The 13,563-nt window shown below is 33.4% G+C and overlaps 1 protein-coding gene across 2 annotated transcripts in view; it reads right to left on the bottom strand.

Annotated features, from left to right (window-relative positions):
• The window catches only part of LOC111057812 (non-lysosomal glucosylceramidase), a 49,477-nt gene that overhangs the window by 15,130 nt on the left and 20,784 nt on the right, over positions 1-13,563 (bottom strand). For both annotated transcript variants that reach the window (XM_039420415.1, XM_039420416.1), the window contains 2 exons: positions 10,478-10,746; positions 6,572-6,697 (listed from right to left, as the gene is read on the bottom strand). In XM_039420415.1, the coding sequence (XP_039276349.1) occupies positions 6,572-6,697; positions 10,478-10,746 (395 nt within the window). The remainder of the gene's footprint in view (positions 1-6,571; positions 6,698-10,477; positions 10,747-13,563) is intronic.

The raw sequence follows: 13,563 nt of genomic DNA, 5'->3' as shown, positions 1-13,563 counted from the left end.
TACACAGTGAACACTTATGCGGTAATACAGGTACGCCTCTTATAATTTATTATTACTATTATTATAAATATTTTACTCTTATAATTTCTTGCCGCAATTCTATATATAGGCTAGTGTTCTTTGCAAAATTTTATATAAAAGCAGTGATACTCTGCTTGAATTATTCTGCAATATATCCGTGATTTAATTTTACTTCCCTCTTTATGTTTTAAAAACTTTTAAAAATGTAAATAACTTCAATCCTCTTTTCTGTAAATATTTATAAATTGTTTCAATATAGACCTAATATTCTTCAAATAATATGACCTTTCTTATGATATCTCTTATACCTATGACTTATAGTATGACCAATTTTCGAATAACACGATAATAAAATTCTGAGTTCGATTCCTTCTCTAAAAATTCATCAATCGATAAATTTCTTTTCCGTTCAAAAATTGGGTATGGTACTTCTTGTTATTTTATATAACAGTGAACAGTCAATATTAAATTCGAAAAAATTCACAACCATGAATTTTTCACAAATTTTCCCGTTGTCAGCGCTATAGTATACTGAGCAACTAAATAATCCTCGTAGTCGATTATCCACCTCTTCAATGCCTATCACTGTTGGGCGCCAAAATCATGTGGTGCGGTATTTTACTCGCCTCACATATGTAGAGAGATTTGCCAAATCATGTAGTGCTGTATCCAAATGCCCCACGTTGGGCGCCAAATCATGTGGTGCGTTTTTTAACGGCTTCACACATGTAGAGTGAATCTTGTACTGAGTCAATGGTGTAGCGGCTATAAATTTTGTAATTGCGTGCGTGGACGCTGAATGTACACCAGACTGATTGATTCACTACAAGATTCAATACAATTGTCGGAATTGCGGGAGGCCTAAACGCTCGCTCACCCTTGATTCTTCTAATGACAGATTGTATAATGATGAAATTTTTATAAGTAGTGTAGCGGACGCTAAACACTGAATACGGATACCTTAAAATTATTACCTGTGAAGAATGAGCATACAAAATCATACAGGTCGAGCAAAAATCCGATGTAGCTAATTTACGGGACTGCGTCTCTAATAAGTTCTGAAGGATTAAAAATACGGTATTTGAACCAAATATCGTTCAGAATATATTTCGAGAACAGAGTCTTGTCGGGTTTTAAGCTCTATTGTAGGAATTTATATGATCTATGGCTGCCACTGCTGTACAATTGATGCGTTCGCTCCTAAGTCGAGGTAGGTAACAGATAAAAGCTGATATATGAGCAGGTAAGGACAAAGAATAAATATCTCGATCTGACCCCACTCGCTACATCCACCTAGACCTGTTCCAATATCCAGCTTAATTCAATTATTCCAATGATCGTATTCGATCGGTTCTTGATGATATAGAACGTATCAGACACAATAATTGACAGGCTTGAGAAATAATCGAACTCAGAAAGCGAATTAACAAAACTGAAATATATTACAGTAAAATATGTAATCATACAGTGCAGGTTCAGAATTTGATTTACAGGTTGATAATAATTTAGCATTAACAGAATAGTTAAAAATTTTCTTGTGCTTGCATGATACCATGCGTGATTCGACAGAATTTTACAATTGATAAAATTGAACAGTTTTGAAAAAATAGTGAAAAAATGAATTATAAAATATTTTTAAAAATGCTCGGGGTCGTGGTTCAGGCAGCGGAGGATAGTTAATCAACTACAAATTCTTATAAATTAAATATGAATAAATTCTAGGCTCTTAAATGCTAAAGCGCTTGTCGGCGTGGCCAATAATTTAACGAAGAAAAAATTTATGTTTCTGCACTGAAATATTTTCGAAGCGTAGATTGGGGCCCCTTTTAAAACTTATAACTCACGTGAATTTCCTTGGCGGTCGTGGTTTTCTTCTTTAGATCAAAAATCGTTTGATCGGCGGCAATCCAGGCTTTGGTTTCAGCGCGTGGGGAATTTTAGTTTAAATATCTCCTTCACCGAATTAATTAAGGGATAATTTACTTTAAGCTTTTAAATTTATCGATTGATGAAAACATAAATTTACAAATAACAAATAGATTGGCCTAAAATATCGGCTCACAAATAGAACATATAAAAATCGAACAAGAAATTTTCACAAATAGGTCTTGGTAACTATAAAAGAGATCTGCACGGTGAGGATTTCAAAAGGGAAGTGCTGTCTTTTCTCTAAGCTTCTTGGCTAGACCTTGCTTCTCAGAATCTCGATGTAATAATTTGCATAAAAATTTGCCATTGGTAGAACGCTTGTGACGTAGACATGACGTCAGTGGCGAGCAGTAGAATACAATTCCTTTAATTACAATAATAATTTAATTTATGTAATTCTTAAAACTGCTTAATCTTCTAGACATAGTTTCTCTCATACAATGTACATGTGCTGGCGTAAATGATAAGACAGGGTTGTTGTCTGATAATAGATTAACATGTGTTGCTTTCAAACGATCACCTTCTTGGTGCTATTTCTATGCACTATGATTGGCTTAGGATTGCCAAAGAGATTTAATTACCATGTGGTTCAGTTGAATTAAATCATTAATAAATTAATATTCTTGTACAATTTTTATTAGGTTTGAGACTGTTATAATTAATTTCTGCCGTTTTATCAATAATATAATTTCATGCTATGATCTAGTTAGTTACAATAAGACCTGACATATAATATAATTTCTTAAATAATAAATAATTTCAACGATAATACATACATTTTATTTTTTTTTTTTTATTTGAAATTCTTGGTCCTTTATTGATAGTTTTATAATTTTTTAGAGATGGTATTATATCTTACGTGAAGCCAGCATGACATTTGACAGTACTTTGAATCAGTCAGCTGTGTTCAGGCTGCTTTAAAACATCTGATCGATAGTAAACAAAGTGTAACCTCAAAATCAGTGAGCAATTCATAAACAATTTGTGCTTTATTTGCAAAATAATTATAATTTTATTGAATAATTTTTTCTAGAAAATATTCAGTACAGAACGGTACTCTTATCTAATATACAGTTACTGATAAGTGAGCTTTATCGCTCGGTCGCTAACTATTCCTTTAGCAAATTCTTTCATTTTAAAAGGTAATCACAATTTTTCTCTCTTTTCATGAGGTCTATTTGAAAGATTCATCACAATGATAATGGTAAAAATGTGGTATTTGAACATAATGATGCATCATCTTCATGTAGCCCGGATTTAAACGAATAGTTTATGACAAGGCTAATGTGATGGCTACTACTACTTCTTCTTCTTACTCTATCAATCATGTAAATAACATTGTAGATAACTGTGAATTCAAGACAAATAGACATAAGCAGGTGGCTAATAATTTTAAAGTAATTCATCAGAACATAGATGGTCTATTTCACAAGATAAATCTGCTGGAGATTTTAATTGAAGATGAAAGGCCTGACGTCTTAATTATTACAGAGCATGGTCTAAAGGAGGACGAAATAAATTGTATAAAATTGAATAATATGTCTCTGTCATGTAGCTATTGTAGGTCCGGTATGAGAAAAGGGGGGGTTGCTATATTTGTCAGTGATGTTTTGTTGGATTTTTTGGGTAGCAGTTTGAGAATTCTGGATATAGTAACATAAGTTCAATGGGCGACATTGAGATATGCGGTATTAGGTTAGAATTTGGGAAAGATGTAGACTTTGTAATCTGTGGGGTATATCGACCACCTAATGGAGATATTGACTTGTTTTTCGACAGATTCTCATGCTTAATTGAACGGATAACAGAGAGGTTGAAAAATAACATTATTTTAGCTGGCGATTATAATATTGATGTCTTAAAGAATACCCCAGTTTACAGAAATTTGGTTATCGTCTTGAATCAGTTTGGTTTACATTATACAATATCAGAGCCAACAAGAATTAGACCTGACTCCAGAACAGCGATAGATAATGTAATGACCAACATCTTTGAGGATAGTAGTTGTAAGTCAGCGGTTCTGCATACTTTTTTGTCAGATCATTCAGCTCAAGTGTTCTCCACCACTGTTGATCTTGATTCTGGGAGAGCTGATGAGAAGGATGATCAGGATGGTCCAGCATTTCCTTATAATTTCTCCAATTCAAATTTGAACAATTTGAAAGCAGCTCTTAGTAGAGAAACGTGGTCCTCTCTATATGAAAAGTCTGATGTGAACCAACAATTTGATTCCTTTCACAGCTGCCTATTGCATCATATTGGTGTTCAGTGTCCACCAATAAAAAAAAAGAGAAAACGCAGTAAGAGAAATGAAAATAGGATGTTTAGGATGAGACTTGAGTCGATAAATCCTGAGATTCAGCAGCTAAGGGCGCTTATAGACTTGTCAAGATTCAGGATCAAGGAGGGGTTGGTTGTAGATGAGGATTTATTGAGGCGTGTTAAGCGACAATATGTCAATAAGGTCATTGAGGCGAAGAAACAGCACTATGCTAATATTATTTCAAGTTCAAATAATAAGTCTAAAACTAGTTGGAACATAGTAAATAAATTTAGAGGAGGAAAAAATACATTGTTGAAGGACATAGTTCTGGAAGTGAATAATAGGAAAGTGTCTGAGCCGAAGGATATTGCAGATGTTCTCAATAGATATTTCATTTCCATTGCTCCCGTTCCAAAGTCTAGAGGTAGGCCTACACAACATAATACACAACCACCAACTGTGAAAAATAGATCAGCAAGCTTCTTTCTAAGTCCAACAAATGTAACAGAAGTTATGCAAGTGATAAAAAGCTTGAAGCAAATAAATAGTGTTGGGTATGACAGCATTTCTGTTAAAGTCCTTAAGAAATGTTGTGATGTAATTGCTGAGCCTCTCGTTTTCATTGTGAATAGCGCTTTTCAAGCAGGAGTCTTCCCTGATTCTTTGAAAATCGCCAAGGTAATACCTATATTTAAGAAAGGTGATCAAGAAAATATGATTAATTACAGGCCTATATCTGTTTTGCCAGTCTTATCAAAGATTTTTGAAAAGATTATATATAACAGGATCATAAACTATCTGCAGAAATTCAAATTATTGAGTGAATGTCAAAATGGGTTCATAAAAAATAAGTCAACAATCACAGCCGCAGTCACTTTTATTGAAAGAGTTATTCAGGAGGTTGACAAAGGAAATTTCACTATGGGGGTGCTGTTAGACCTTTCTAAAGCTTTTGATAGTGTAGATAAAAAGATTCTCTTGGAAAAACTGCATCTGCTTGGAATCAGAAGTATCATGGGGAAATTAATTGATTCTTACATGACAAAAAGATTGCAGTATGTGAGTGTTTGCACTGATGGCCGACTTGGGAATTCAAGGAGATTAAACGTGACTAGGGGTGTACCTCAGGGTTCCATTCTGAGTCCTCTTCTCTTCGTTTTATATATTAACGATTTGCAGCTTTCAGTTGCAAAAAATTTTGATATAACATTGTATGCAGACGACACAACCTTGTTATTCTACAACAACAGTATTCAACAGCTGGAGTTAGTTGCTAACATATCCACTAATGAGGTTGTACAGTATTTCAATAACTGCTCACTATCTGTTAATTCTGATAAGAGCCAGGCTATTCAATTCAACTTAAAAAAGAAATATCCTTTTGAACCAGCAATCACAATAAATGATAGCGATAGCATGATTGAGAGCGCAAGTGTGGTCAATTTGCTTGGTTTGACAGTGGATGACAAATTATCTTGGAACGAGCATGTTGATAAGGTGGCTAATAAAATGAGCAAAGGCATTTTTATATTAAGATATATTGCAAGACTTGTAACCAGTAGTATAGCTAAAAGTGTTTACTTCTCGCTTATTAATACTCATCTGGTGTATTGTGTTGAGCTTTGGGGTGCAACAAGTATAAAAAACATTCAGAGATTATTTGTTCTGCAAAAGCGTGCAGTAAGATTTTTAGCAAATTTAGAAAATAATTATCCATGCAGAAGCACTTTTAGAGATCTTAGGCTGCTCACTCTACCATCCATATATATCTATCGCGTCTTACTTTACACTGCAGATAGAATTGGTACCTTAAGAAAGAATTCAGATGTTCATAAATATTTTACACGTGGTAGTAGAAATCCGTTCATTGAACATCACAGGTAAAAATTTTCTGATAAGAGTCCGATTGTTTATGGCTTGCAACTTTTCAGCAAGCTGCCTAAAAATTTGTCAAAGTCAAGTAGGCCTAATTTTAAGAGAGATTTGTATGCATTTCTGGTTGACAAGGCATATTATAGTGTTGAAGAGTTTTTAAATGATAGGGTGTTATAATTTGTTCAACTGTAAAATTACAGTTATTTTTTGTATGTAAAGTGTAGAAGAATGTTATAATTTATGTGAAATGCAATATTTTTGTAAGCTTCTTTTATTCTATTTATTTATTCCATGTATTTTTCAATACCTGTTGACATGGCCAGTTGTAAAATGTTTTGGCTTAATAAAGTTGAATTTGAAAAATTTGAATTATATAATTACAATCCTTATCATAAGGAAGAGCAGTAATTATTTTTTAAATACGTACAATGGAAAAATGAGCAAATCTGTATTAATTAATTCATGAATAAATTTTCAACTTACATATCATCCAAAACTGGTAACTGCCAATTGTAGATGGCTTTTTCCCATTCTCTGTAGTGCACCAGTGCATATTCACACATCTTGGGTCCTCCATTTCCAGTACTAGGAAAATGTTTCGTGTAATATCTGAAAACAAATAGAAAAAAATATACTCTTACTGACATTGACTGACTTGTAAAAAATTAAAAATGATAAATGTATTGCACTTTGGGCTTAAAGTATACAGATTGATTCAAATTAGACCACTCATTTTCAAACAATTATAATTATTTCAAAAATGGTGCACGAAAACCAATTTCACAAAAAATTACTCACGGAATCATTATGTTAATGATGGTGTATTAAGAGTGTTCTATGTGCCCTCATTTTGAGTCTCGGACGACATCTACAGAAACGTACATACAGAGTAGGTGAATAAATAAATAAATATGGAGATAAAAAAGTATGAGAACGACTTAGTATCTCATAAAATATTGTGATTCCAAGGTGGGTGTGATTGGGGATCCCTCTCAAATTGAAAATACTACTTTACTATGACTTCAAAAATCTGGTCCGCCATCTTGGATCCGCCATATTGAATGCAACTTTATTTTTTTGAATGGGAAGGTTGTCATGCGATACATGATTTCGATACGAAATTTCAAGAAAAAAAGAATGGTGAAAACCGCACATCGATACCTCAAACCGTTCAGAAGATATTCACATTATTAATCAATACCACTTATGTATTCCATTTCTGATATGCATGATATTGATTAATAATGTGAAAATCTTCTGAACGGTTTGAGGTATCGATATGCGGTTTTCGCCGTTAATTTTTTTCTTAAAATTTCGTATCGAAATCATGTATTGCATGACCGCCTGCATATTTAAAAAAATAAAGTTGCATTCAATATGGCGGATCCAAGATGGTGGACCATATTTTTAAAGTCTAAGTAAAGTAGTATTTTCAATTTGAGTAGGATCCCCGATCACACCCATCATCAAATTACCTTTGTGTATGAGATAAGAAGCCGTTCTCGGACTTTCTTCTCGCCTTTCTGCTTTGAATAGTACTGATTAATAATGTGAATATCTTCTGAACGGTTTCAGATATCGATATGCGGTTTTCGCCATTCATTTTTTCTTGAAATTTCGTATCGAAATCATGTATCGCATGACAACCTTCCTATTTAAAAAAATAAAGTTGCATTCAAAATGGCGGATCCAAGATGACGGACCAGATTTTTGAAGTCATAGTAAAGTAGTATTTTCAATTGAGTAGGATCCCTAATCACACCCACCGTCAAATAACCTTTGTGTATGATATATTAAGCCATCCTCGGACTTTTCCTCCACCCTGTATGTAGGTCCATGGTTTGTGAAAATGAATAAAATACACTTCAGGAAAATCTCGTTCACAGCGATGAGGCGCCGTTTCATGTGAGCGGTCAATTTAAATGACAATGTTCGTATATGGGGACCGAAAACTCTCATCGAACATAGAGCACGAAGGATTCACCCAATTGAACGTTTCTGTGCATTTTCAAGAGCCATAGTGTATTGATCCAACTTCTAAGTCAACTAATATTAAAGGATAAGATGTCAAGTCATGTATACTTGTATGACAATGACACGTCAACTATTTTGATGAGGGCTACTCGTATTTATGTGGAAAAGTCTTGAAAATCTTGCTAATAAGTCGAAACATGACGTGAGTAATAAAATAGAGTTTTAGAAAAAAGGTACACTGATTTTCAAGTTCCACATTGTATGAGACGTTTATTTGCTAGCAGGCACCAGCCATCACTGGTCACAGCAGAAAAACCACAAAATAAACTCAACTTTCGGAGAAGCCCATACGTCAAAGAAATCGCCACATCACCAATTTTCATATTTTAACATGGCGACGAGTTATTTATCAATTTAAAATCGGTAAGTAACAGTTGATAATAATTTGTATTTTCGCCCCACTTGGATGTAATGAGCTGGTTTTCGTGCGTCATATGGAGACCGAAAATGATTGTTTTCTGACCAGGCCGGTAAAAGTTTTACGGCCATAGGGCTGTAATAGTATATTTCGCACCTAGGGCCGAAAATGAGACTTTTCTGGCTCGAAATCGGTTTTCAAGTCCGAGGCCGTAGGCCGAGGACTAGAAAAGATTGAGAGCCGGAAAAACATTTTTGCCCATGGTGAGAACGTAATTTTTCGCCACACAGAAAAATAAACAATATATATATGACAATAATAATTATTCTCATTGTCTATTATAAGCACTTCCGAAAGCAAAAGTGGAAGGTCATAGCTCTAGCAAATCTGAATATCAAGAAATTGTCCAAGATTTTTATTTTTTATTCTGATTTGTCTAAATAACCTAAAAGATTATGTTCAATTATGTAAGAGGTTGAGTTTATACTTTTTATTCTTCCAAATGACAATAAGATGATATTATTATAAATGTTTTAATTATTGAATGATAAACACAAATAATGAAAAGTTTTTGATCAGCTGGTTTATCACACTTGAAAAAGTTTTTGATCAGCTGGTTTATCACACTTGAAAAAGTTTTTGATCAGCTGTTTTAGCACACTTGAAATTCGGCCAATCTGATGTGATCTGAATGTCAATGGAAGTTTAGGTTAGAAGTTCTATCCTTCTATGAAAATCGAATTATTTGAATAGTTTATAATATATATCTTATCTGTATTTTATTCATTTAAATAAAATGATAGTATATTATTACAGAATACTTCATTGAATTCTAGAAGCATAAAATGATTCCGTTTATCCACCATGTTCCGTGATAAAGGCTTTACTAGGAGGTTTGAGGTTAGATTCTATTATACTCTGAAAATTGAATTTGAATTGTTTATAATATCTCATTTGTATTTCATTCATCCAAATAAAATGATAGTATCTTATTGCAAAAACTTTATTCAATTCTAGAAGCATAAACTGATTCCGTTTCATAAACTATTTTGTAAACACATTCACATCAAATCAGAATCAGCTGACTTCAAGGTTATTTTACAGCCCTAGGGCCGTAAAAATTTTACCGGCCTGGTCAGAAAACAATCACTTTCGGCCTCCATATGACGCACGTAAACCAGCTCATTACATCCAAGTGGGGCGAAAAATAATCTTAAAGTCAGCTGATTCTGATTTGATGTGAACGTGTTTACAAAATGGTTTATGAAACGGAATCAGTTTATGCTTCTAGAATAATTGAATAAGTATTCTGCAATAAGATACTATCATTTTATTTGGATGAATAAAATACAGATAAGATATATTATATTATAAACTATTCAAATTCGATTTTCAGAGTGGGATAGAACTTCTAACCTAAACTTCCGAAGTCAACGACAACAAGCATTATTGACGTTGACATTCAGATTGGCCAAATTTCAAGTGTGCTAAGACACAGCTGATCAAAAAACTTTTCATTATTTGTTTTTATTATTCAAGAATCAAAAGATTTATAATAATATCATCTTATTGTCATTTGGAAGAATAAAAAGTATAAACTCAACCTCTTTCATAATAATTGAACATAATCTTTTAGGTTATTTAGACAAATCAGAATAAAAAATAAAAATACTTGGACAATTTCCTGATATTCAGATTACCTTAGATTTGCTAGAGCTATGACCTTCCTGTTTTGCTTTCGGAAGTGCCTAATAAACAATTATTCTCATATATATATATATATATATATATATATATATATATATATATATATATATATATATATATATATATATTGTTTATTTTTCTGTGTGGCGAAAAATAACGTTCTAACCATGGGCAAAAATGTTTTTCCGGGTCTCAATCTTTTCTAGTCCTCGGCCTCGGACTTGAAAACCGATTTCGAGCCGGAAAAAGTCTCATTTTCGGCCCTAGGTGCGAAATATACTATTACGTACCGATCGAATGTACTGTGTCCTCCAAACTTGATAACTGGCATGTCCCACACCAACGAGAATTCCATGTCCTGATTATTTCCAGCAGCCACCAGTGCTTGGAGACAAACAGCGATGGCATGCTCTTTACCGGATTTTGAGATTGTTTTTCGTTTAGAAGAGCAGGAGGCTGAGTGCTCCTCCAGTTTGCCTGTTGCAGCCAGCTGGTTCCATATTTCCTCTCCACTGCCTTTCGGGTCGAAGTAGGGACAGCGCGATGCCGTCACTCCATTCTATAACACAGGAAAGTAGAATTCATAAAATTGTGAAATAAAACAATTCATACAGCAGGCAGTCGTATATCATTTATACTATTCAACATTTGTTTGTTTTTAAAGCTTCCCAGAGACTCTAATCAGAGTATAGGAATTGTGAAAAATTTATAATACATATAGTATTACAAAAAAAAAAGAAAAAAAATCACACAAAGGAACCCTCTCTACACACAAACTCTTATGTGGTATAGAATACTCCAACCATCAAAAAACTTTTTAACTCCTTCTCAAAAATATCGACATCTTCACAATTTTTCAAGTGAGTAGGAAGCTTTCTAATAAATTTAAGGCCCATATATGTAGGTTTTTTCTTAAAAAGAGCTGTTCTGTGATACAGTGAAGCATAGTCTCCTCTATTTCTAGTAATGTATCCATGCGAATCAGCATTTCTAGTCATTGTCTTTCTCCTAACATGCATAATCATCTCATAGATATAAATAGAGGGAACGGTTAGTATGCCTAATTCTTTAAAGTGGTCCTGAGGAGCAAAAGTAGCACAGTACTCAGTTCCATAAATAGCTACATAATGATTTTAACAATGAAAATTATTTTTACCTCACATGAAAAATATTATGAGAATGATTAAGGGTGGCCACTAACGACAGGACAAGTATGTTCAACATGAGTGCACACACACATACTCGTCATGACATGGATATTTTGTCTTCAGCGAAAAGTTTCAAACAAAATGTTTTAAGGTTAGGTTTTCATATCTTAGATTTTTGTTGTTTATTTTTTCTTTGATCTATTTGATGTTTAATTTTTTAATCATTATACTGTAATTTTTAATTTTTCAGTGGTTTATTTATTGTTTTTGGTTGTTTACTATATGTTAGAAGCTGCTCTAAAACAGCTGTTGGAATAGAATAGAACTTTATTAACATAATTCAGATAATACAAAAAGAGAAAAAGAAAACTCATTCACAAAAACACCTCGTTTGAAGAATGAATTCAAAATAGCATAATATGTTCTCTTTCGACAAAGTTAAATAATTTTTTTTGGAAAGCAATACTTTCCTTACCTATGGTAATAGGGCAAGGAAAGTAAAAAGTACTTTAGGCTTGGCCGAAGCCGTCAGCCGGTTGGTAGTTTACAGTCCTTATAATGTGAATTTATTGCAGACAGCAGACACATCACCATGCTCACACACAGATGCTCAGAATGCTTACACATTCTCACTATGACAACAATCAAGTTCAATGTGGCTGGACTGATCAAAGACAAATAGAAACTTTAATAACTATTTTGAAATGACACTTAATCTATCAAACTATCAACGACTTTATTATTTACAAATCAAAAATTAAATTCCCTTATCAACTCCTTTTCTATAAGTCCAAGCCTCTCTTAAAAGCCCGACCAGACTATGCCAACATTTACCGTTTAAGTAATCTACAATCTTGAAATGACACTTAATCTATCAAACTATCAACGACTTTATTATTTACAAATCAAAAATTAAATTCCCTTATCAACTCCTTTTCTATAAGTCCAAGCCTCTCTTAAAAGCCCGACCAGACTATGCCAACATTTACCGTTTAAGTAATCTATCACTGCTTCTCTTTCCATTGACCTCCATTTCAGCCATTTCATCCTTATCTCTAACAGTACAGAGCAGCTACCGATAAAATGAAAGATATCCTCTGTTTCTCTGCTGTTACACATTGTACAAATATCAATCTCTTTTTCTCTATGTGGGCTATGATTTAATGAAAATAATCCCCCTCTGGCTTTTAATATAAATGATATAGCGTTGCGTCTATTCTCATCATTGATATAATCTATCGTATTATCAATTTTTACAGCTGCGTACACCTTATGGAACTGGGAACGCTCTAGTCTTTCTAGCCATTTATTTTGAGAATTTGTTTTCATTTTCATCAGTGCCCGCTTCCATGTTGCCTCCCACCCCTGTCTGAAATTCACCGCTTGCCAGTTGCGCGCTGCTATCGGCAATGCGCATTGCGTGATATCGCATTGATATCCAACAGCTGTTTATTGTTCGAATACATGTTCGTTCACACAACATGCTCTACACACTTGTCTTGTCGTCAGTGGCCACCTTGATTGAATAAATGCAAAAATTGAGCTGGGTGATTTCAAATAGAAATGAAGTATAGCATATGAAGAAACATGAATAGAGAGTTCTATAGTATATACAAACCGTACTTTGCAGCGAATGGCTTTATGGCCAATGTTATTTTTTCATGAGAAAAAAGTTGCCATTTTTATGCTGATTCTCTATCAAAATGACTTCTAGCTCTTTCTCTCACACAATTAGAACACAGACTTTCTGGCTACTGATAGATCTGGCAGCACTGTACTCCAAAAGAGCAACGCTGCTCTTTGCACTGATGATTAGGTTTGTATTTATTTATTTATTTATAAGGTTAGCAAAAAAATACAAGAATCGGAAAAGAAAAAACAGGCTATTGCCTAAAACTTCTTCAATTTCCTAATTTAGTTTTAAATTGTCCAAATATTATAGGTTATGTCCATTCAAATTTCTACACCAAATCACAATCTAAAATATAAATTAGAATAAAACAAACAATTTTAAATTTGGATGGATTAATAATAAAAGTTTCTTAAAAACATGAAACAAACAGCTATAAATTCACAAAATAAAGAATAAAAACACTTAAATTTTGAGCTCGAAAATATCACATTCACCATAGCTATATAACAGCTGTAACAGTTAAATATTATTAAATAGTTGAGTAAGATGTCTGAAGTAACTACTCTGAGACTTAGGGAATAAAAAACACCGTCAC

The sequence above is a fragment of the Nilaparvata lugens genome, chromosome 2, assembly GCF_014356525.2.
Source record: "Nilaparvata lugens isolate BPH chromosome 2, ASM1435652v1, whole genome shotgun sequence".
Lineage (NCBI taxonomy): Eukaryota > Metazoa > Arthropoda > Insecta > Hemiptera > Delphacidae > Nilaparvata > Nilaparvata lugens.
This window is presented reverse-complemented; position numbering and strand designations above follow the sequence as displayed.